This window comes from Berghia stephanieae, chromosome 9 (assembly GCF_034508935.2).
Source record: "Berghia stephanieae isolate SIO BIC M18660-M18661 chromosome 9, UCSD_Bste_1.3, whole genome shotgun sequence".
Lineage (NCBI taxonomy): Eukaryota > Metazoa > Mollusca > Gastropoda > Nudibranchia > Aeolidiidae > Berghia > Berghia stephanieae.
The window spans coordinates 39,596,461-39,620,421 of record NC_088368.1 but is presented as its reverse complement, the minus strand read 5'-3'; the positions used below and the strand labels follow the sequence as shown (position 1 = coordinate 39,620,421).

The window sequence follows — 23,961 nt, the reverse complement described above, 5'->3', positions numbered from 1 at the left end:
TCTCTATTACAAAGTGATATCTATAAACATAATAATGTGAAGTTAGAAGGTTGGCTGAGAAATAAAATATGGAAAAGAAAGAAAGAAAAAGAGTGAGAGAAAGATAGATAGATAGATAGATAGATAGATAGATAGATAGATAGATAGATAGATAGATAGATAGATAGATAGATAGATAGACAAAGAGAGAGAGAGAGAGAGAGAGAGAGAGAGAGAGAGAGAGAGAGAGAGAGAGAGAGAGAGAGAGACCACTCTGATTTTTGTTTTAATTGGTAATTAGAGATAAGTTATAATGAATTCAATTGAATTCAGAACAAACAAACAAACAAACCAAAAAGGAGTACAAAGCTAAATGGTACAAAAATATTGACACCCATTTGCTCCATCCCCTTCCCTTTTGATCATCTTTTCATCCAAGGCCGTCATGGGTTAGTACCACTATTCACATTTGGCACCAGTGTGTCTAGACTAATGTCATGGGCATGGGAATGTCATCAAAAATCATGCAGCTGAGCAGAGGTGTCAAAAAACGACAAAAGACATTGGTGATTTTCAGCTAAATTACCTCTTAGCCGAAAATGTTTGACACGGCAAAAACAGTTGAAAATTTCAGAAAAATCCTTAAATTGCGGAATTCCGCGGAAGATTATCATCACTGAGGGATGATGGTGTGATGGTAGTTGTAGTAGTAGTGGTTGTAGTTGTAGTGGTGGTGATGGTCGGGATGATGATGTGGTGGTAGTTGTCGTAGGGATGGTGGTGGTGGTAGGGATGATGATGGAGGGGGTTGTAGTATTAATGGTGATAGGTAGGAATGATGATGTGGTGGTAGTTGTAGTAGTGATGGTGGTGGTGATAGAGATGATGATGTGGTGGTGGTTGTAGTAGTAATGGTGATAGGGATGTTGATGTAGTGGTTGTGGTGAGTCTTTTTAAAAGGCGGAATTGTGATGGGGATGGGCGGAGATAAAACACCGTTTAGGCGGAAATCCGCCTTTAGGCGGAAGATTCTCAGCCCTGGCCAATGATGATGATGATGATGATTGTGAACATAATGATGATAATCATTGCTATGGTGTCTTATAATTATTAATGAGTTATTGCCCTTGACAGTTTTAGTACCAATCTTTTATCTGCATGAATAATATATATACAGAATTACATTTAAACATTTCTAAATAATGTCACACTTTATTATATCTTATGAAAGCACCATACTCTTGATGTTGGTTTTCTACATGATACATTGAAAAATCAGTAAAACAATGATGGTGGGACCAGCCTAAAATCCCTATTATAACCGAGTCTTGTTATCGCCGAATTTCAAGGGTAAAACTCAAATGGCATAAGTCACCATTTATTATTTTTTTATCATTTGTATTTCCAGTGCCAGATAAAGAACTGAATAAGTGTGTATGAAAGGTTCCAGACAAAGCAAGAAAGAAAAATACAAGAAAAAAAAAACATCCTAAAAAATCAGTCTGATTTTTTGGGACGGTTTTTTTCTTCTATTTTTCTTTCTAGCTTTGTCTGGCACCTTTCATTCATACTTATTCCGTTCTTTATCTTACACCAGTGCCTGTTCCTTAATTTCTTAATTTGACATTTATAGAGTTCCTTGGTGGATTCTTGCAGTCTACCTAAAAAATACGGGCAGCTCTATAAAGAAGAGCCCTCTTGTTCTTGTTATTCATTTGAGTGAGTGTGTGGATGTGTGTGTTGGTGTGAGTGTGCAAGAGAAAGGCAGAGATCTTGGCACGCAGTCCATCAGAGGACGTGCAAAGTTAGCTAGCCTCTTTCTACCCCCCCCCCCCCCTCTCTCTCTCTCTCTCTCTCTCTCTCTCTCTCTCTCTCTCTCTCTATCTCTCTATCTCTCTCTCTATCTATCTACCTCTCTACCTGCCCCCCCCCCCCTCTCCCATTTTCTCTCATTCATTAAACCGATTGACTGGAAAAGAATTGGTACCCAGCACATCGCTAAGGAGAAAGAAAAAAATATCTCTGAATGGAGAAATATTCACTGATCACCAACAACCTGTCATCTGCATTTTTTGCCAAATTGGGACCTAAAATTTGCCAAAAATTGCCAAAAACCCCCCCAAAATTTGCCAAGAAATTTGCCAAAAAGACCAAATTTTGCCAAAAAATTTGCCGCACTTTGGGTCCTTATTTGAAGATTTTTTGACGAAACTATCGATGACTGAAGTTGGAAGTGTAAGTGACTCGATTTATTTGACTTGAGAAATGAAATGACTTTGTTACAAAGATTTTAAAGGATCATTATCCGTAGAGAGTAGCTTCCTTTGGTTTGGGCCCAGGCAAAGCTGCAACATTTCTCAAGTTTCGCACTTTTTTTTTAGTTATTTTGTTTTCGCTTCTTTTTTTCCCCAAAATTTGCCACGCGATTTGCCAATTTTCCCAAAATTTGCCACGATTTGCCAATTTTGGGAAATTTGCCAAAATTTGCGGATCGCCCTCATATTTGCGGCCGCAAATTGCCATTTGCGGCTGCAAAAAATGCAGATGACAGAACAACCTCATCATAAAATTACCTTGTCTGGTCTCCAAGACCATAGACATGACCTTTGACCCCAAACCACTGGAAGGGACAGGCTCTTTACAACTCTGAATATCTTTGTTGACATTGCTGGGTTCCTGAAAAAAAAAAATAAAAGGAAGAGAAATGAGTTACGGATTTTATATCAAGGTCGGACACTCATTGGCACGAACGAACTGGTTAGAAACAACAGGTCTCTTTGTTCGTTTCCAATTTTGTAACATTGTAATAGACGAGAACAGAAAGACGTGACAAAGTGTTGAGAGATTTCTGTGTTCTTCAACTCTGTGACTCCTGATTTCCAATTTTTCCTATTCTTAATTATTTATCATCATCATCATCATCATCATCATCATCATCATCATCATCATCATCATCATCATCAACAACATCATCATCATAATCATCATCATCAACAACATCATCATCATCGTCATCATCATCATCATCATCATCATCATCGTTGCCATCCTCACAGTTATAATCACCATCATCAGAGACCATATGAAAATCAAAAAAGAATATTTTCTTACCTGACATCGTGTTACTACTGATGACGCCACAGATGAAAGTTCTGTTGTCAGTTTGTCCTTAACTTTATCTTTAATAATATCAATGCTCTGTGAATCTTCATCTTCAAGTTTAACATTGACATCTGTGAATTGTGAACAAGTATGGGAGGAGTTCTCTGCCTTAATGTCTTCAAGTTTAACATTGACATCCGTGAATTGTGAACAAGTGTGGGAAGAGTTCTCTGCCTTAATGTCTTCATCTTCAAGTTTAACATTGACATCCGTGAATTGTGAACAAGTGTGGGAAGAGTTCTCTGCCTTAATGTCTTCATCTTCAAGTTTAACATTCACATCCATGGCTTGTGAATCAGACTCTGATAAATTTTCAGCTTCTATCAATTCAAGTTTAACACTGACATCAGAAGACAGGCATGAGGTCTCTGGTGGCCATTTCGTATCCTCAAGATCTTCAAGAGTGGCAGGCCATGATGGGCTAGAATTCTCTGTCTTTACATCTTCTAATCCGACATTCAAATGTGATGTCTCAGAATTTGTGAAATCTTCACGAGAAAGCCTCTCACGTTTGTCAGGTTCCATTTTACAAGACATTTCCATCTTTACTTCTCACAGCAGGATGAAAGTAAGGACACTGAAAAAAGCACACAACAATAACTGTTGAGAAAATGGAAAAGATGACAATGAATCAATGAGTGCCTATTTTGTTATCATGTGATTTTGACGGTGAATTAGACACTATCAGGTCATAAAAAAGGGAACAAGGCTCTCGTCAACAACTACAAACCTATAATTTTAACATCAGTATGTAGTATGCAAACTATTGAAAAAGCTAATACTATTGAGGAGTTCAAAAACAAAAACAACAATATGGCTTTATTGAAGGAAGGTCAACTTAACTAATAAGAATCTTAGATGAATGGACTGAAGCTATTGATAATGGACATGGAGTGTTACTGTGTGTATATATGATAAGAGAAATAAAGGAGCAGGCACCAGTATAAGATAAAGATCTGAACAAGTGTGTATGAAAGGTGCCAGACAAAGCAAGAGAGAAAAATAGAAGAAAAAAACCATCCCAAAAAAATCAGTTGACCTCGACGGGGGATCAAACCTCAGATCTTCTGATTACCAATCAGACAAGCTAAGATTATGGTAATGGTGTGTATTGGGGTAGCACATTTGAGGTTCAATCCCCAATCAAGGTCGACTGATTTTTTGGGATGGTTATTTTCTTCTATTTTTCTTTCTTGCTTTGTCTGGCCCCTGTCATACACACTTGTTCAGATATTTATCTTGTGTGTATTATATATGGATTATCAAAAGGCTTTCGACACAGCCTCACACAGAGGAGTATGGACTATGGAATAAATCGAGGAGAGTATGCAAAGTTGATGAAAATATGATAATTCATGTTTTATTGGTATGCATTTCACACATGAAAATTGATATGGAATTTAATATTGATAATGTATCAATGCTTGCGTTTCTATATTTAGAATCTGAGAAACATTTTGTTTTGTTTTGTTTTTTTTTCTTTCTTATCATTGGTCAATATAAATGACAAATTTTGATTGGTTTATATTTATGGTATTTTTTGAAAACTTATCAGACCAGAAGAGACATAAAGTCTCAAAGTCCTAAGGTCAACTAATTCAGCAGCTCAGCGGAAAAGTCGATTGACTTCCGACCTCGACGACGTTGCTTCAAACCTTCTTTTGTGCCATTGATTTATATATATTTATATTATATATATTTCATCTGATTTATATGGCCATGTTCCATGATTATCTGCTCTTGGATTACAGATTCATATAACATTCATGATATAAATTCCTGAAATATGCTTTAAAAAAGTGCGTCATAGTAATGTATTGATAGAAAAGATTAACAAAGCAAGGACTGTTGAGTTGAAAAATCATTCCGTACCAACTTTACCCTTACATTCGATCAGATGCATTCAACCAACTTGTCGTATATTTACACCTATGCCATGTCCATCCTTTTTATTAGCCCGCTCAAATAATCCCCTTTTTCGATACTGTAAAACTATGGAAGTACTTACAAAAAAATATTTTAAGAAACGATCAGAAAACAATTGATTTACCGCCTTGAAATATCTATTATCTTCCTGGGAGAAATTCCATAAGTCCACATGCTAAGGGAAACAACCCAAGTATTCCTTTAACTAACCCTTATAAAAAATAAAACCTAGTACCGGTACCTTTAACTTACCCTAATACAAAACAACAAACATCCTAGGACCTTTCCTAACTCCTTTAGCTAAACCTAATAGAAAAAACACACAAAAAACCCCTAGAACTGCTTTGCACTACCTTACATTACTTTGACGGCAAAATGGCAGTGGAGAACAAAAACAATGGTCATATTTAGAAATTTTAATTTGGCTTCACTAATCTCCAAGGGGCCTGTTCTCGAATGTTTTAAACGGAGTGTCTACGTACACGGTAACCAGGCACATAGCCTCAGGATCTATGTACACAGTAACATACACACAATAACCTTGTATCATGCTTTAGGAGGGAGGGGCAAGATGACATTGAGCTTGCTGCACAGTAAATTATGACCTTGATTTCTTTCAGTACCCCCCTCCACCCTTTGTATGTGTGTGTGAGTGTGAGTGTGTGTGTGTGTGTGTGTGTGTGTGTTATAGGCAGAATGTAAGCAGTTTCTGGGTTACCAGAAGGCCATATGCGTGACTAAATTGGCCAAACAGAGAATCTATAGTTTGGCATTAGACACCCATTACCCAATGTCTTGGCTTTTAATCCATTAGCCTTGTGAGAGACAAATCCTACATGTATTTATTTGCAATCTGAGCAGAATATTTTCATTTTACCATGAGATGGGAAGGGGAAGGAATGACACTATGACAAGAGAGAGAAGGGGGGGGGGGGGGGTGTCAAGGATGGGGGAAGAAGAATGAAACAATGGGGGCCTGGAGTGTTATGGAGATATTTATGGTGCGTGTCAATTTTAACCTCTTAATTAACAGTGGCACTGATTTTATTTCTCGAGATAATAGTTTCCCTATTGCTAATGCAGAATAAATCGTTTCCACCAAGAGAGCAGTAAGGGTATTTCGACTCAGAAATTAAGCTATATAATCGCACCCGGTGGTTAATTAATGGGTTAAATTGTATTGATTAATTTTTTTAAATACACACACACACACACACACACACACACACACACACACACAAGACAGTGAGGTCCCAATGCTTGTATTGTAGCAGTAAACCAGTGAAAGTGTATGTAGATCCTGAGGCTAGGTGCCCGGTTACCGTTTACGTAGACAAATTGAATGAATAAACGCCTGATGAAAGATCCATGGTGGAAATACTAACCGAAAGAGATGCTAATCCGAGGGCACTGTTCGCGGGTTGATGTCCCTGATGAGGGGAAGAATTTCTTTTTTATGTTTACAATGGAGATTGGCCAGATATGCTTCGTTTTGTGTAGTAATTTAGTCTGTACATTACGGACTACTTTCAAATTTTTTTTCGCATTTATCATTTGTTTATTATTATTATATTTCTTATAAACACTTGTTGAAATCATGTTTCTTTTAAATCCATGTAATAATCACGATAGATATTAATGTTTGTACTCATGATGATATGCCTTTTAGATAGACTACACGAAGCCTAATTAAGTGTGTGTGTGTGCGTGTGTTTGTGTGTGTGTGTGTGTGTGCGTGTGTATGTGTGTGGGTTTTGTTTTGTTTTTTTCTGCACTTTTTGTATCATTTATGTCTGTTTGCGTATATTATGCATATGCTGTAACCAGGGCTGGTGAGTCGGAGTCGGAGTCGGTAGGAGTCGGTTGTTTGAGAATGGAGTCGGAGTCGGTTTTAGAAGTCCCGACTCCGACTCCTTACCACTTTCAGACATTGCATTTTTATATCATTCGATGTGTAATAGTTTAGATACTAGATATAGATAGTATCCAGGCCTATAGAATTTGAAAAAAATTACATTGGTATTAGCTAAAGGTGAACTATGCTTCCAAAACCCCCTTTCCTACCCAACCTTCATGCTCTCGTGCTGTACATTTAAGTTGGCATCAATGCCAATCACCCCGTACCTGACTAGAGGGAGGGGTGGGGATGCTGGCTCTCCAATGTTAAAGTTAGGTTATTAGAAAGTGGGATAACCATAAGACCATAGAAGTGACTTTATTTTAGTATAAATGGTTTCAGTTTCAATATTGTCTTAATTTCACTTTTCCTCTTTTTGTTGGTCTTAATGACAGTTTTATTCATATCTTAGTTTCAGTGAGATACTGGGTTCGAATCCTGACCGAAGCATATTTTGTTTCTTCCTTGAGCGAGAACATACTCCACTGGACCCAGGTGTAAATGGGTACCAGTACGACTGGGGAAAGTAATCTGCGGCAGACTAGCGTCCTGTCCAGGGGGTGAACAAATGTATGTTATCCGCTTCACGTTGGAATTAACATTTTTAAATTTCTATATCTGTAAATGTTCATGATTTATGGAATGATTGTTCTATTCTTTTAAATGTTTCAATATTATTTCTAATTAATGACTTTATAATATTTCAGGAAAGGGGAATATCATATTTATAATTCACTTTGAAAAATTAAAACTAAAACTATTAAAACTATTACTATTAATTAAAACTTTTTCAAAACTAAAATTCACAAATAGTAATCTTTTTTGTGTGTTTGTTTCATGGGAAAAGGGGATGTGTTTTATCTTTTAAATTTGATGATCATTAATCAATATTAATGTGTTTATTCGAAATGAACTAATCAGTCTGTAGCCAAAAAATGACGAAGAGCTTGTACTTTTAATGATGCAATATCAAATATGAAGCGGCTTGTATTGTTATAATACATATACTGGGGAAAAGCTAAAAGTAGCTGCGAGTGTTGGTTGCATATTATTACCTATCAATACTATGCTTGAGGAGTCGGAGTCGGAGTCAGTTTAAAAATAACTGACTCCGCCAGCCTTGGCTGTAACCAAATGAAAAACTGCCTTCAATGACAATAAAAATATCATTATTATTATTATTATTATTATTATTATTATTATTATTATTATTATTATTATTATTATTATTATTATTATTATTATTATTATAATCATTATTACTATTATTATTATTATTATCCGGGTTTCTTCAATTTTCTTTGGGCATGGGGTGGAGGGAAGGGGTAGTTTTGGTATATTGTGTTTTGATTTGTTTTTTTGTTTGTATTTTAATCAACAAGACATTAGATTGACGATGTCAATGTTGCTATGAAACTTGGAATCGTCCGTTTTGTGAGGTAAATACGCATTTAAAAACAATACATTTTCTATTAGTGTATCGTGTTTATTAATACTAATACAGGCATTGGTAAAGGAGAGAGGTCCCAACCGCCATCTTGCTTTGTTTACACAGAAACTCAGTTGCCACCTTGGCTGTTGTACATAATAAGTTATTGCTATAATTAATAAATTGTATTATTATCATTGTTTTCTATTTTCATTTTTGGATATTTTAGTACACTGTGATTATCCCCAGACACATATTTGAAACTCCGCTCTTTTCAACAATTATCCACATTCCAGAATATGGAATGTTTCCAAATACACATAGAAATAAGGAAAGTTAATAAATTATCTATAAAAACATAAAATTAACCAACATTAAATCAGTTCTTACTACATATACACAATATGCGTCGACTTCAAAGTGGGTGTCATGGCCGAATGGTTTATTCGTCTGCCCTGGAAGTTTTATCAGAAACAACGTTGTGGGTTCGAATCCTGGTTCTGACACTTTTTTTTTTTTTTTTCTAAATTCCGTCTTCTTTTTACAGAACGTTGCAAGGGATAAATGTCCCATCCATCCTCCTCCTACCTCTTTTTTTTTTTTTTTTTTTTTTTTTTTTTTGTGCGAGTCTATTCTTTTCTCCTTTTTGTTTGGCCTTTTGTTCCGTTTCTGAGCATGAATTTCTTAAAATTGTTTTTATTTTTTTTTTAAAATTATTGTTTGTTTTTTTCTCCTCTACCTGACCATTTGGTCGCTCTCTGAAAATTGCTGTTTGTTTGCTTTTTAATTATTTATTCTTTATAGACACTTTTTGAGATCAGAGTGGGGACGAATATGACAATTTGCTAGAATCTAGAAATTGGAAAGGAACCAAGAGAGAGAGAGAGAGAGAGAGAGAGAGAGAGAGAGAGAGAGAGAGAGAGAGAGAGAGAGAGAGAGAGAGAGAGAGAGAGAGAGTTAAAAAAAAAAAAAAGAGGTGGGGGGAGGATGGATGGGACATTTATCCCTTGCAATGTTCTGTAAAAAGAAGACGGAATTTTTTTTTTTTTTTAAAAAGAAAAAAAAAGTGGCGGAACCAGGATTTGAACCCATCAATTCTGGTAAAATTTCCAGGGCAGACGACTAAACCATTCGGCCATGACACCCACTTCGAAGTCGACGCATATTGTGTATATGTAGTAAGAACTGATTTAATGTTGGTTAATTTTATGTTTTTATAGATATTTTATTAATTTTCCTTATTTCTATGTGCATTTGGAAACATTCCATATCATATTCTGGAATGTGGATAATTGCTTAAAAGAGTGGAGTTTCACTTATGTGTCTGGGAATAGCAATATTTCGTTATCCCCAGAAAGGTGCCTGAGGATAACGAATTTTCCTTATCCCCAGACAGGTGTCTGGGGATAATGACAGCCATTTTAGTATTAGTAGTAGCGGCACTACCGCAAACCCAATAATGTTCTAGATAGTAGGGGTTTTGGGAGGGGGGAGACTTTTTTAAAATTTAAGTTTCCCCCCCTCCCAAACCCCCTACTAGAACATTATAAAAAAAGGCTGCGGTTATTCAGAGTCGACTCTGAATAACTGTCTACGGTTATTCAGAGTCGACTCTGAATAACTGTCTACGGTTATTCAGAGTCGACTCTGAATAACTGTCTACGGTTATTCAGAGTCGGGGAGTCCACTCTGAATAACTGTAGACAGTTGACTCTGAATAACTGGCTACAGTTATTCAGAGTCGGGGAGTCGACTCTGAATAACTAGACAGTTATGAGTGATGAATTTCCAGTTACCAACCACACGGTTTTTCTGTTTTTTTCTTCTCTCCCACCTCTGTTTAACCCTACGGGAAAAAATCGTTTTACTTTTTGGTATTTTCTTGTCTCTTCTGTCATGGCAGTTTTTTGCATCGGTGATTTGCATTGCGGGCGCAAAATTTGCAATTTTTTGCAAATTGTCGAGATTTTGCACCCAAAAAAAAAAAAAAAAAAAAGAAATATTTTAAAAAATATAGTGGGGACCGGTGATGATAATCTTCCGCGGATTTCTGGGATTTTAGGATTTGTTCATAAATGTTCCGTTGTTTTTTGTCATGTCAAACATTTTCTGCTCAGTGGTAGTTCAGGGAAAAAAAAACCAATAATATGCCTTCTATCATTTTTTGACACCTCTGCTCAGTTGCATGAATTTTGGTGACACTCCTTTATTTATGACGTTAGTCTGTACACGCTGGCGCCAAATGTCAAAGGCAGCACAAGACACATGGTGGCCATGAATGAGAAGATGATCGAAAGGGAAGGGGATGTTGCAAATGGGTGTAAATATTTGTGTACTTTTTAGCTGTGACATGATAATACATTCATTTGACGATTTTAGAAGGTTTATAAGCGTGTCTTTTTTTTCTTCCCTTTTTAAGTTTTGTTTTGTTTTTGTTTGATTGTTCTGAATTTGTTTATAGAATTCATTACAACTTGGGATTTTACTCCTTTTAGCTGCACAGATTCGACCCAGTCGCGACCGCCCCCCCCCCCCCCCCCCCCCCCCACCTCATTTTTTTTTTTTTTACTTTTCTTTCTTTCTTCCCAATTGATTTTTATTGTTTTCACTTTTGTTCCGAGTTCCGAGCAAGAGTTTTTTTTTTAATCAGTTGAATTTTTTATTTCTCTGATAATATTATTTCATTATTTAATTTGCTCTAGATCTATTATTGTTTTTTTTTTGTTTTGGTCAATGATAATAATAATAATAATAATAATAATAATAATAATAATAATAATAATAATAATAATAATAATAATAATAATAATAATAATAATAATTGTAATATTTGTTATTATTATTACTATTACCATCATAATCATTATTATATTATTATCAATAATAGTATTATTTTTATTATTAATACTCTTATTATCATACTATTACTATTATTATTATTATTATTATTATTATTATTATTATTATTATTTATTATTATTATTATATTGTTATTATTATTATTATTATTATTATTATTATTATTATTATTATTATTATTATTATTATTATTATTATTATTATTATTATTATTATTATTATTATTATTATTATTGTTAACACTATTCCCTGCTCCGAGGGAAATCTCTCTTTTTCTTTTTTTTTTTTTTATATTTTGACCTAAACCTTAGAGTTTTTTGTTTGCTAAACCTTTATGTAAATGTTCCGTTTCTGAGCATGAATTTCTTAAATTGTTTTTATTTTTAAAACAATTATTGTTTTTATTTTTAACACAATTATTGTTTTTTTCTCTCCTCTATCTGACCATTTGGTCGCTCTCTGAATATTTCTGTTTGTTTGCTTTATAATTATTTATTCTTTTTAGACACTATTTGAGATCGGAGTGGGGACGAATATATTTGCTAGAAACTAGAAAAAAACAAGAGAGAGAGAGAGAGAGAGAGAGAGAGAGAGAGAGAGAGAGAGAGAGAGAGAGAGAGAGAGAGAGAGAGAAAGTTTAATAATAAAAAAAGAGGTGGGGGGAGGATGGATGGGACATTTATCCCTTCCAACGTTCTGTAAAAAGAAGACGGAATTTTTTTTTTTTTTAAAAAGTGACGTTTCCAGGATAAGAACCCACAACGTCGATTATGGTCAAACTTCCAGGGCAGACGACTAAACCATTCGGCCATGACACCCACTTCGAAGTCGACGCATATTGTGTATATGTAGTAACAACTGATTTTAATGTTGGTTAATTTTATGTTTTTATAAATATCTTATTAACTTTCCTTATTTCTATGTGCATCTGGAAACATTCCATATTCTGGAATGTGGATAATTGTTTAAAAGAGCGGAGTTTCAAATATGCGTCTGGGGATAATAAAAATTCGTTATCCCCAGACAGGTGTCTGGGGATAACAAATTTTTATTATCCCCAGACAGGTGTCTGGGGAATCACAGCGTTTCTGCAAAGTGGTAAAGTTAGGCACTTGCAAGAAGTAGCTCTCGCGAGTTGAAAACAGGCGAGGATTTCTGTTTCCGTTTTTGAGGGAAAAAAATTTATGAGTGATTTTAAATTGCTCATTCTTCTTTCTCAGTGGAATGAAATGGCATGTATTATATATCATTGGAAAGGGCATAAAATTCTACATACAATGATGCTAATATTATTATCTTTTTATATCATGATTTTGAGGAGAAATCTTTGTGTAAAGAGAGTATATGTGTTTAAACGCTTATAACTTTTAAACCAGAGATGGTCCTTCTTAATAAAAACAAGTCCTTCTGAGATACATATTAAAGTAGCTTCTCTAAAAATTTCAGAGCAAAATATGTTTGCACTCAAAAGTTAGAGCTCCCCAAAAAACAGTAATTGGCCTCGATTGTTTACAGAAGCTGCCATTTTCTTATACTGATTCACTTCCTGTCGTCTGCTGCGTTTGAGAGATAACTTCGTCAATCCACATCAAAACTTTACATCTTTATATCTTACAATATATTCCATTTATGGAAGTTATTTTTGTTTGAAATTATTTAATTAATTGGCGTTTTCATGTCCATGCATTCATTTTATAATTTACAATTCTCTTCCTTTTTTTTCCGATTGATTTTTCACTGTTGATTTTGACGTTTTTCATCCTTTGACGGACGTCTGTCCAATTGAGGGGAACGGGGGAGCGGACGTTTTTAAAATCACCTATTTTCGATCATTTTAAACATTAATACACCACCTCAAACATTTATCAGTCCATATCTCTGCTTTTATGAGGTCTATTTTCATTTTGAAAAGTTCAAAGTGAATAACTAAATGACGCCGATTCAGTGGTGTATTTGGTCTATCTACATGTGAATAAATATTTAATTGTAATAATAAAGATAATACTATTATTGATAATAATATAATAATGATTATGATGGTAATAGTAATAATAATAATAAATATTACAATTATTATTATTATTATTATTATTATTATTATTATTATTATTATTATTATTATTATTATTATTATTATTATTATTATTATCATTGACCAAAACCAAAAAAAAAAAAACAATAATAGATCTAGAGCAAATTAAATAATGAAATAATATTATCGGAGAAATCAAAAATTCAACTGATTAAAAAAAAACTCTTGCTCGGAACTGGGAACAAAAGTGAAAACAATGAAAATCAATTGGGAAGAAAGAAAGAAAAGTAAAAAAAAAAAAAAAAAAATGAGTGTGGGGGGGGGGGGGGTCGCGACTGGGTCGAATCTGTGCAGCTAAAAGGAGTAAAAGGAAAGGTGGCCTTACCCACTGAGCTGCCTATCCACACCGCAATCGGAATATTTTAAATTCATATATGAGCTAAACATATTTCCACCATTTTTGCTTCCTTGTTTTGGTAGTTATTTTCATCTCTGATTCGAATAAAAATATGTTGTTGGATCTAGTTTTGTGGACGTGTGATACTAAATTGTATTGTCTTGTGCTAAGCAGACAGGAAAATAACAGGTGTGGGTTTTGGGCCTAGGAATTCGTCCGCGACATAAAAATTATTCCCGGTCGTCCCCAAAATTGTGGCCAGAATGAGCAAATTATAGAAACAAGAGATGATCAATAAAGTTAACAGGTAGGTTGGTAATGAAAATTTAAATGGTTGGTGAACTATGAACAGATTTGATGATTAACAACTTTCTTCCTGGTTGAAAATAAAAAGTCGAATTGCCAGTTTGACGTTTTCAGATCAAAGTAACAAAAGAAATTTCATTGATCCATTTGCTTTAAAATATATTTTTTTAAAAGAGCTGGATTTGACATTTGATCACTATTTACTTTCATCTTGTGTTAAATATCACTTGATATATTAACTGTTTTGGGATACAACCACTAGTATTTTTTCCAGAATCTTTGGTATTTTTCACGCCTAGTTTGGCATTTTGCATAAAATCTTTCTGCCCACTTGCTACATGCGTCTGGGGATAGTATCCTCAGACAGGGTGTCTGGGGATAACAAAAATTGGTTATCCCCAGACACCTGTCTGGGGATAACGAATTTTTATTATCCCCAGACAGGCGTCTGGGAATAATGACAGCCTTTCCATAATTCCAATAGGTCATTCATTTGCATGTCGTGATCTATTTTTCCTTGATTTCAGCTGTTTCAGCTCTAAACTATACCTTTCTCTCTAAATAGATAATTATTTTTCTGTTTGCAATGTATTACAGAGATGTTGAATTACCACATGTAAAAATTTCAAAGTTGTATCTGAAGCCGTTTCTGAATTATACTTGATTATCCATTGTGTTGCTGTGTTTTGGTCACATATTTTCCTATAAGCTTCTATAGAGATTTTTCACCACATAAAAGGTCATAACTTTTTAACTAGTTGAGATAGAGCGATAATTTTTTCACTTTAATAAATGTTTCACTCCCCTTTATTTTTCTACGCTAAATTAATACCGATATCACTATTTTGAAAAATTCTTGCAAGTGCCTAGTAAAGTGCAAGTGTAAGCAAGATCACGGCCGCAAGTGTTGACGTATCAACATTGTCCTTACATGCCCTCGGCTAACTCATTTCCCAAGTGTATGCTTCAAGTGAACAAATATTTCTATGATCATGGTGCATTGGTCGATATGACTCACCCATAGATATTTTTAAAACATTGAGATGTGTATTCACTACTGTTGTTGGTAGACATATTTGTTGTGATTGATCCTTGACTCGAAATGCATGGTAGGCTATTAGTTCATGGCAGTTTTAGCACTAAGTTTTTATCTCCCCTTCAAACATGCACAGTTGGCATCAAACTATTTTCATCTACTACTGCTTCTGCTACTACTACTACTACTACTACTACTACTAGTAGTAGTAGTAGTAGTAGTAACAGCAGCAGCAGCAGCAGTAGTGGATGAAAATAGTTTGATGCCAACTGTGCGATATGTTTGTGGAGGAGATAAAAACTTAAGGCTAAAACTGCCATGAACTAATAGCCTACCGATGCATTTCGATTCAAGGATCAGTCACAACAAAAAGGTGGCGTTTATATGCACCTCCGTTGGAGGTGTACATATACGCACCGTTTTTGTGCACCTCCGTTGGCGCTATGGCTAATTAATGAAAATGTTGCTGCATACGTCCATGAGGTTTAAATAGTTTTAGATTGTAGTTTTGCATGTTGCTTATTATTATTATTATTATTATTATTATTATTATTATTATTATTATTATTATTATTATTATTATTATTATTATTATTATTATTATTATTATTATTATTATTATTATTATTATTATTACTATTATTATTATTATTATTATTATTATTATTATTGTTGTTGTTGTTGTTGTTGTTGTTGTTGTTGTTGTACGTATTGGTGGTATAACGATTGTTGTATTTTTGTGTGGTGTATCAGTTTATTTTTTGGTTCCATTTACCTTTGTTTTTGTTTTTTCCCACTTTCATGTATGTTGTCATAAAATTGTTGATTTATTGCCTAAGATTGAATAAACTTTGAAACTTTGAAAGCTTAGTGATTACCGATGTACGTTTATACAATGATAATAAATTAAAGAATAATGACAATAAATTTAAAAAATCAAAGGTAAAAAGAAACATGGCACACACATACTGATCTCAAATAAATAAATAATTTTAGAAAATTCAAATCGAAGTTTTTATGTCTACCAATGATCAATTACTATTACTATTACGGGATAACAACAGTGAATAACCATCTCGATATTTTTAAATATCTACGGGTGAGTCATATCGACCAATGCACCATGATCATAGAAATATTTTTTTGCTTGAAGCATACTTGGGAAAGGAGTTAGCCGAGGGATCTGAGTCTGAGCGAGTTGAGTAAGGGCAGCAGCTGCTGCTTCTTAATTCTTAATGAAATGTTAAGTGGCAGTGGTAGTGGAAGGCACTTAAATGAAAATTCAGTTTTCAAATGACAGTATAAAATCTGGTTTACTATTATGCAGTTTACCATTCCATTTATAAAACCGTTTGAATTTTGTCTCTTGGTTATATAGAAGCAGAGTTATTCAATATTTTTATACCTAAGACTTAAAAACACCCCAAAATTACTATAGGATAGGAATCAGCCTGCAGTAACTGGACTACAGCTGACTGAAAAAACGAAAGGGAATTCCCCTGAAACATTGTGACGTCACGAGGCTAGGAGCCAATGAATGTTTTTTGTTTTTTTTTTTTTTGTTTTTAAGGGTTTTACGACGCTTGCAACACATTAAGGTCATATCAGCGCCAGTAAAAAGGAAGAAAATGGGATAGTAAAAAGTTCTAGAATTACAATTAAAGCACAAAAGAAAAGGTAAGACAAAGGGGAATTGGTTCAAATAGGGAACAGGTGTAGATTCCAAGAGCACACTGTCAAAGTACTTCGTTTGAGATCACCTAAAAATCTCATCCAGACACAAGCACAGGTCCAACTAAAAGGAATACACTCAAATGTTTACCAATCCTATAATATAATATGTAAACTAAACATAATACAATGCATAACAGAGAGATGATTTACAAGGAAAAAAATATCATCTCCCAAAACTATAACTATACATTCGACTATATCCCTCCCAGCTAAGGAACTCCGGCAAGGATCAGGACAAAACCAAGAAATCTCATTCCAAGACAATGACAGGAAACAATTGAAAAGCAGAAACAGGGGGATAGAAGACACAGTAAGGACCTCCCTGCCCACTATGGGAGGTCGGAACCCCACCCAGGAGCCAATGAACGGCGCTGACCACGACAGTCAATGTTAAAATGGCATTACTTTGGTCGATTTTGAAATGAGTGTGATTTTATGGAACGCTCAAAGGGTATCAGGGAAGCAGTTTTGATAGTTGAAAATGGTGCAATTTGAAAGGAAAATGGTTGAATTTTGTGATTATTTATGTTTCAATGGAATTTTTTCATCAATGACGATATACGGCTTATTTTCTGCCCACTAACTGTAAGCTATCTTTCCATTACAATATTTTCTAAATGAATTTAAGGAGGGAAACGGTAATTATACCAAATGATAGAGCGTTCAATGCCCTTTACTTTGGTGGGTTTTTTTTTTTTTTTTTTTGTTTGTTGCTTTAGGTCTCTTCCAAAACAATTGAGGTTATATGAGAGACCGCTGAAACAAAAAAAAAACAAGCAATCTAACAAAAATAGTACAAATGTAAATCAAAATCATAACCTAAAGATATAAGCTAAATTATAAATAACCAAGAACAAACAGGCAGAAGATTTACAGAAAAAAAATATCCCCTGTCAAAAATACAATCACAAACCAAAGAAGCAGGATAGGCTAGTAAAGAGAAGAAACGACATCACTATCGGATCGTACACCCATGCGAACATCATCGGTATATGATTCAAGGGTGATGCTCCCATCCAACCACCAGCTACTTTGGGGTTTAATTTATCAAATTCTGTAAATAAACACCAGAGATATGTCAATTTAACCAAGTCCTGGTTTTGGCCTGCAGTTCACAAACGATAACTAGCGGTCACACAGGAGAATGGGAGAACTGTGACACGGATTTAGCCCATCATTTAAGTGCCTACTAATGGTGCTCACACTATTACTGTTAGATGATGATCAACCCAATCAGCAAATTCTTCACCACACTCGTGCACAGTCGCAAACCCACCTGGAAGCTTTGTCACAACACACCATTCAACTAGATGCTCTTTGGTTTTGGGTTCTATCCCACATCGGGTACATGTTGGACACTGATTTTGCCGTGAGGTAGGTCCTCGACCGAAGCCGATTCGCTGCCCCCCCCCCCCCCCCCCCCAGTGTCTCCTCTTACTGGTGGAGAAGCCTGGCAACTTCTCACCTATTTAGAGGACTGATGCTGTGAGGGGGCTTGAGGCATATCGGGGGCAAAGGTGTAAATCCTGGTTGACCGTCACAAGACCATCCTGGGTATCGAGCCTAAGCGAGCCACTTGAGCGGCATGCTCGATATGTGACTAATGGAGATCCAACCCGATGCCGGAATGGCTCGGCCATCCCGGCTCCACACTATTTGTTCTTAATGTAAGGGCAAAGTTGGTACGTCAGCATGGATTAACCTGCGAGTAAATAGCTTTTCAAAAGAAAAAAAAATCATCATCATCAGTAGATACATTTACAATACACATAAATATATAAAATTGTGTCAGTAAGGATGATTCATCACTTCTATTACTTCTTATAGATGTCAAAGTTATTGTTTTGTTGAAGTAAGAATCTATTTTTTAATCTATTTTACAGATAACACCAATGCTGACAGCTGTAACCAGTCTTTGGACAATGGACTCCGTGAAGGCATCCAAATTAAAATTGATGAACACATCAAAACTCATTTCGGCGAAAAACCCTTTAAATGTGTGACCTGTGGAAAGGGATTTACTCAGGATGTATATTTAAAACGACACGTCAAGACACATACCAGTGAAAAACCATTTACCATGAGAATAGTTTTAGAACGACATATCACAACTGATACGGATGAAAAACCATTTACCATGAGAATAGTTTTAGAACGACATATCACAACTGATACGGATGAAAAACCATTTACCATGAGAATAGTTTTAGAACGACATATCACAACTGATACGGATGAAAAACCATTTACCATGAGAATAGTTTTAGAACGACATATCACAACTGATACGGATGAAAAACCATTCAAATGTCTGACCTGTGGAAAGGCATTTACTCAGAGTTCACATTTAAAATGTCACATCAACACTCATAAGGGTGAAAAACCTTTTTCATGTCTGACCTGTGGAAAGGGTTTTACTCAGGATTCTGATTTTAAAAAACACATCAGAAAATGCAAAAGCATCCAAAATTTTCACCTTTTAACTGATTATGTCATGCACTGACTGTGGCCTTCGTAAAGTTATGGCCTGACACTGACCAAAAAATGACGTTAAAATGGCAGTCTTTGGCCACAAAAGAAAACAAATCGTGAGTTGAATTCAATAGTTCAACCAATGAAATGACTTGTTTCCATGAGCTCTACTAACAACTCACTAGGCTGTAAAAATACCAAATAATGACGTAAAACTGCCAGTCCTTTTGGATTTCAGTGTCAGGCTATAACATAACGATGGCTACGGCCTGACACAATGTTGATACTGTGCAGGGTCCAGGTTCTAGCTGTGAAAGATACAATCAAATGTTTTCAGAGTACAATTTGATTGTTTTGTTTTTAACGGTTTTACGGCTCTTGCAACACATTTAGGTTATATCAGCGCCAGTAAAAAGGAAGAAAATTGGATAGTAAAAAGTTCTAGAATTACAATTAAAGCACCCAAGAGAATGTAAGACAAAGGGGAACTGGGAACAAATATCAAATAGGGATCAGATGTAGATTTCAAGAGCATACCACCAATGAAATTAGTTTGAGATCACCTACAAGCACAATATCCAACAAAGAGGAACCCACTCAAATGCTTACATTATACATTCAAAATAACAAATATAATAATACATAACAGTAACAGAGAGATGATTTACAAGGAAAAAAATATCATCTCCCAAAACAATAACTATGCATCTGACTGTTTCCCTCCCAGCTAGGACAGAACCAAGTAATCTCATTTCAAGACAAAAACAGGATGCAAGTTGGAAAACAGATATAGGGGGATAGAAGATACATACAATAAGTACCTCCCTGACCACTATGGGAGGTAGGAACCCCACCCAGGGAGTACAATTTTATCAACGCTGTAAACTACAACAGTACATAACAACAGCTATGTGGTTTTGTGGTATGTCACTCACTTTCAGATCGGAAGTTCCTGGGTATGAGCCTCGCTCGCTCGGCGCATAGTAGAGTCTTTGGAAAAGGCTCTTTACTCACTCTCACACCGATTTCAGGTGTAAAATGAGTAGCCTTCATGGCTGTTGACAGCGTTGTCTCTGCCAGAAAAAAAAATTGGAATATCGCCTAACAGGCTTTCTACATGTTACGTGTTGCTGTTGGTTAGGGACCCCTTGCAAAGCGCTTTGAGCACATTTAGTGGATATTTCACTATATAAAAGCTCAATTTTTTTTTTTATAGCTCAATAACAGAAAGATGATTTACACGGAATATAACTGTCATCTTTCATAAAAAGAACTCATCATCATATCTTGTCGCGCCAGTGAGTCAGCCAGTCCCGGGCAGTCTGGTTGCATTCCCTCAGGTCAGCATTGGTGCAGTGAGGTCCCAGCGAGCATTCGGACAGGATGTGGTCCATGGTCTGTCTGGGGTGACCGCATGGGCATTCAGTGCCCGGTGAGATTTTCCATTTAAAGAGGTTGGTGGCGGTGTTTCCCACCTTTGCTCTAGCTCTGTTCAGCGCCACCCATTCTTTTCTCTTGAGGTCTGTGCCTGCTGGGAGCTTTTCTGTTGGGGGCTGGAGGGCATCGTTTGCTGTCTTGTCCCATTCTACCCATTTGTCCAGGCGGAAGAATGCTGAGTGGTCTGGGTGAAGGCTCTCTACTGTGAGGAAGCTTTTTCTTGATTTGAGCCTGCTTTTGGGGCAATTGTGGTCATGAAGGGGGTGTCTCTGGTCCATTTCCTGTTTGTATTTTTGTATTTGGGCATGAGCTTCCCTCCGGATGTGTGGTGGGGCTATTCCTGCTGCACGGTAGACCAGTGGTAATGGTGTTGCTCTCAGCTGGCCCGTTATGATCCGGCAGGCGTTGTTGAGCTCGGGGTCTAGCTTGGAGGCATGGCATGATCGGGCCCATACAGCTGAGCAGTACTCCGCAGTTGAGTAGCTGAGGGCCAATGCTGTGGTCCTTAGAGTTTTAGGGTCAGTTCCCCAGTTCATGTTTGCCAGCTTTCCAAGGAGGGCATTACGCGTGGACACTTTTGCCTTGGTCTTCCTCACGTGTTCTCTGAAGGACAGAGTCCGATCAAGCGTCACTCCGAGGTACACTGGGTGGTAGTTGTACTCTAATGTCTGGCCATTCCACTTGATGTTAAGTTTTTTGTGGGCTTGGTGGTTGTTGAGGTGAAATGCACACACTTGTGTTTTCCCTGGGTTGGCGTTCAGCGAGTTTTTAGTGTAGTACTTTGTAAGGGTGTCTAGGGCATTTGTCAGTCTGCTCTCGATTGGTTGGAAGGACACACCCTGTGTTGCGAGGCATAGGTCATCAGCATATATGAATCGGCGGATATTTGGGAACTCAGGCTGATCATTTGTATATATGTTGAAAAGTGTTGGAGCTAGCACTGATCCTTGGGGAAGACCATTCTTCTGGGTGCGCCACCTGCTCTTCCGGCCATCCATTTCAACAAAGAAGCGCCTGTTTTCGAGAAGTGACTGGATAATATTTACAATTTTCTTATTCTTTATCATTTTAGCCACTTTGAGGAGTAGGATCTTGTGATTCACTGTGTCATAGGCTGCAGTGAGGTCGACGAAGACTGTGCCAGTGACCCGTTTTGTCTCAAACCCATCTTCTATGAATTGTGTAAGGTTAAGAAGTTGACCACATGTTGACCGTCCTGGTCGGAATCCAGCCTGGTCTGGAGACAGTTGTTCGTCTAGACTGGGTGACATGCGGGACATAACCATTCGCTCAAATAGCTTGTATGCGATGCACAGGAGGGAAATCGGGCGATAGCTTTTCTTGGATTTTGGATCTTTCCCCGGTTTCAGTAGGGCGACTACTCTTGCTTTCCTCCATGCACTTGGCAGCCTGTTTGTCCTTGCGCATACATTGAAGAGGTCCAATAGCCAGGATAGGGTTCTCGGGCCAAAGTGTTGAATCATCTCAGTTGTGATTCCATCCAGTCCAGATGCTTTTCCTGCCTTCAGATGGGACAAGGCCTCTAGTAGCTCCTCCAGGGTAAAAGAGTCAAGATGATCTTCACTATCCTTGAGGGCTTTGTCCATTTCACGTTTCAGGGCTTTTAGTTGGCCTCGTGCTTTCTTGGCTGGTTTCCCATTCAGTAGAAGCTGATGTGCTACTTGGTCAGGTGTTACTGCAGCCACTCTTGTCTGGGTATTTTTGTCATTATTCAGTTTTGAAATTGTAGTCCAGGCCTTTTTGCTGTTTAGGGTCATATTGGTGGAGGTTATTAATTCCTTCCATCTTTCCGATCTTTCATTGGCTATCATTGATGTGAGTTCTTCACCAGTTCTAGGGTTTCTTCACTGAAAGGATCCACCTTGTATGATTCAATGTATCTTTCATATAGTTTCTTGCTTTCATCTTGGAGACATGGAATATAACTTTTTCGGCATCCTCTGGGGATGTTTTTCTTTGCAACTTTCCATATGAGTGTTCTAAAGTCGTCGTATCTCTGTGGGTCACTTTTTATATTGGTGATCTTATTGTCTAAATCTTTAGTAAAGTTTTCCCAATTTGCTTTTCTAAAATTGAATCGTGGTATCGCATTTGATTCGAGGGCTTTAACAGCTGGTTTGATGCTGATGGTAATAGGCCTGTGTTGAGATTTCGGTATAGGCTCACCTACAGTCCTTTCAAAGTTTGAGAAGTGTTGAGAGGATATGAATGCCAGGTCCGGATTGTAACCTTTCTTCCACCGGGCACTCATAAAGGTTTTCTTGTCTTTGGGGTTATGGAGGATTGTGAGGTCATTGCCGGCCGCCCATTCCTCAACAGCATCTCCGTCAAGGTTATTTTGCTCATATCCCCATATAGTGTTATGGCTGTTAAAATCTCCAATGATCAGAGTTGGTTTTCTATCGGATAGATTCATTTGGGGCCACTTGAATGGGGTTAATGGAGGTTTGTACACAGATATGATGGTAATCAGTGTTGTTTCTACTCTGAGAATCTCAATGTCATTTTCTGAGTGATCATCGCTTTTCAGTATGGTAGATTTTTCTCGAGTGTACATGGCACTTCCATATTTTGGGTGTTCGTGGTGTATTACTAGTTGCATGCCAGGTATGCAAGGTGGTTTTGAGTCTTTTTGACCAGAGAGAATAAAAAGAACTAAAACTTGGGCTTTTTAAATGTGCAATGTCCACTAAACGACTCAAAGCGCTTTACAAGGGGTACCAAGCTAACAGAAACACTTAACACATAGGACCAAACATATCGCCTGTTAGGCGATTTTACCTATTTAAAAAATTTTTTTTAGACAGAGACAGCGCTGTTAGTAGCCAGGTACTCATTTTTACACCTGGGTATGGTGAGTTAATGTGAATAAAAGATTTTTCCAAGGACTCAACTATGCACTGCTCACTATGGGAGTGTGTTAAGGAAGGTAAGAGACGAGATGGGTGACACCCTGGTCCATCGTTGCTTCCTTGGGTAGGCAAGCACTATGCATAGCATTTCCATTCCATTCAGGATTCAACTGTCATTAAAGTTAAATCCAGACATCCATTTATTTGCCCATCCACACCCCTTTTTAAATATCCATCCTCACACCTCTATACCCCCCCCCCTCCTTTTATTTATCCATCGCACACCCCTTTATTTGTTCACCCCCCCCCCTCTTTATCCCCACCCCTACCCTTTATTGACCCTTCCCCCCCCCCTTCCACCCCTTTATTTGTCCATCCCATCCCATCCCCACGCTACATCTCTTTAATTAAAAGAAATAAAA

At 36.7% G+C, this 23,961-nt stretch overlaps 2 protein-coding genes across 4 annotated transcripts in view; one reads left to right on the top strand and one right to left on the bottom strand.

The window, feature by feature from the left end:
* The window catches only part of LOC144980233 (uncharacterized), a 164,917-nt gene extending 149,734 nt beyond the window's left edge, over nucleotides 1–15,183 (bottom strand). The window contains exons 1-3 of one of the 2 annotated variants that reach the window (XM_078927836.1): nucleotides 15,006–15,183; nucleotides 3,091–3,741; nucleotides 2,553–2,655 (exon numbers count right to left, since the gene is read on the bottom strand). In XM_078927836.1, coding sequence (XP_078783962.1) covers nucleotides 2,553–2,655; nucleotides 3,091–3,684 — 697 coding nt within the window. In that variant the 5' untranslated portion in view covers nucleotides 3,685–3,741; nucleotides 15,006–15,183. The remainder of the gene's footprint in view (nucleotides 1–2,552; nucleotides 2,656–3,090; nucleotides 3,742–15,005) is intronic. The other variant, XM_078927835.1, reaches the window with a different exon arrangement.
* The window catches only part of LOC144980234 (uncharacterized), a 240,613-nt gene extending 221,332 nt beyond the window's left edge, over nucleotides 1–19,281 (top strand). For both annotated transcript variants that reach the window (XM_078927837.1, XM_078927838.1), the window contains one exon: nucleotides 18,641–19,281. In XM_078927837.1, the coding sequence (XP_078783963.1) occupies nucleotides 18,838–19,260 (423 nt within the window). In that variant the 5' untranslated portion in view covers nucleotides 18,641–18,837 and the 3' untranslated portion in view covers nucleotides 19,261–19,281. The remainder of the gene's footprint in view (nucleotides 1–18,640) is intronic.
* Nucleotides 19,282–23,961: the final 4,680 nt, after the last annotated feature.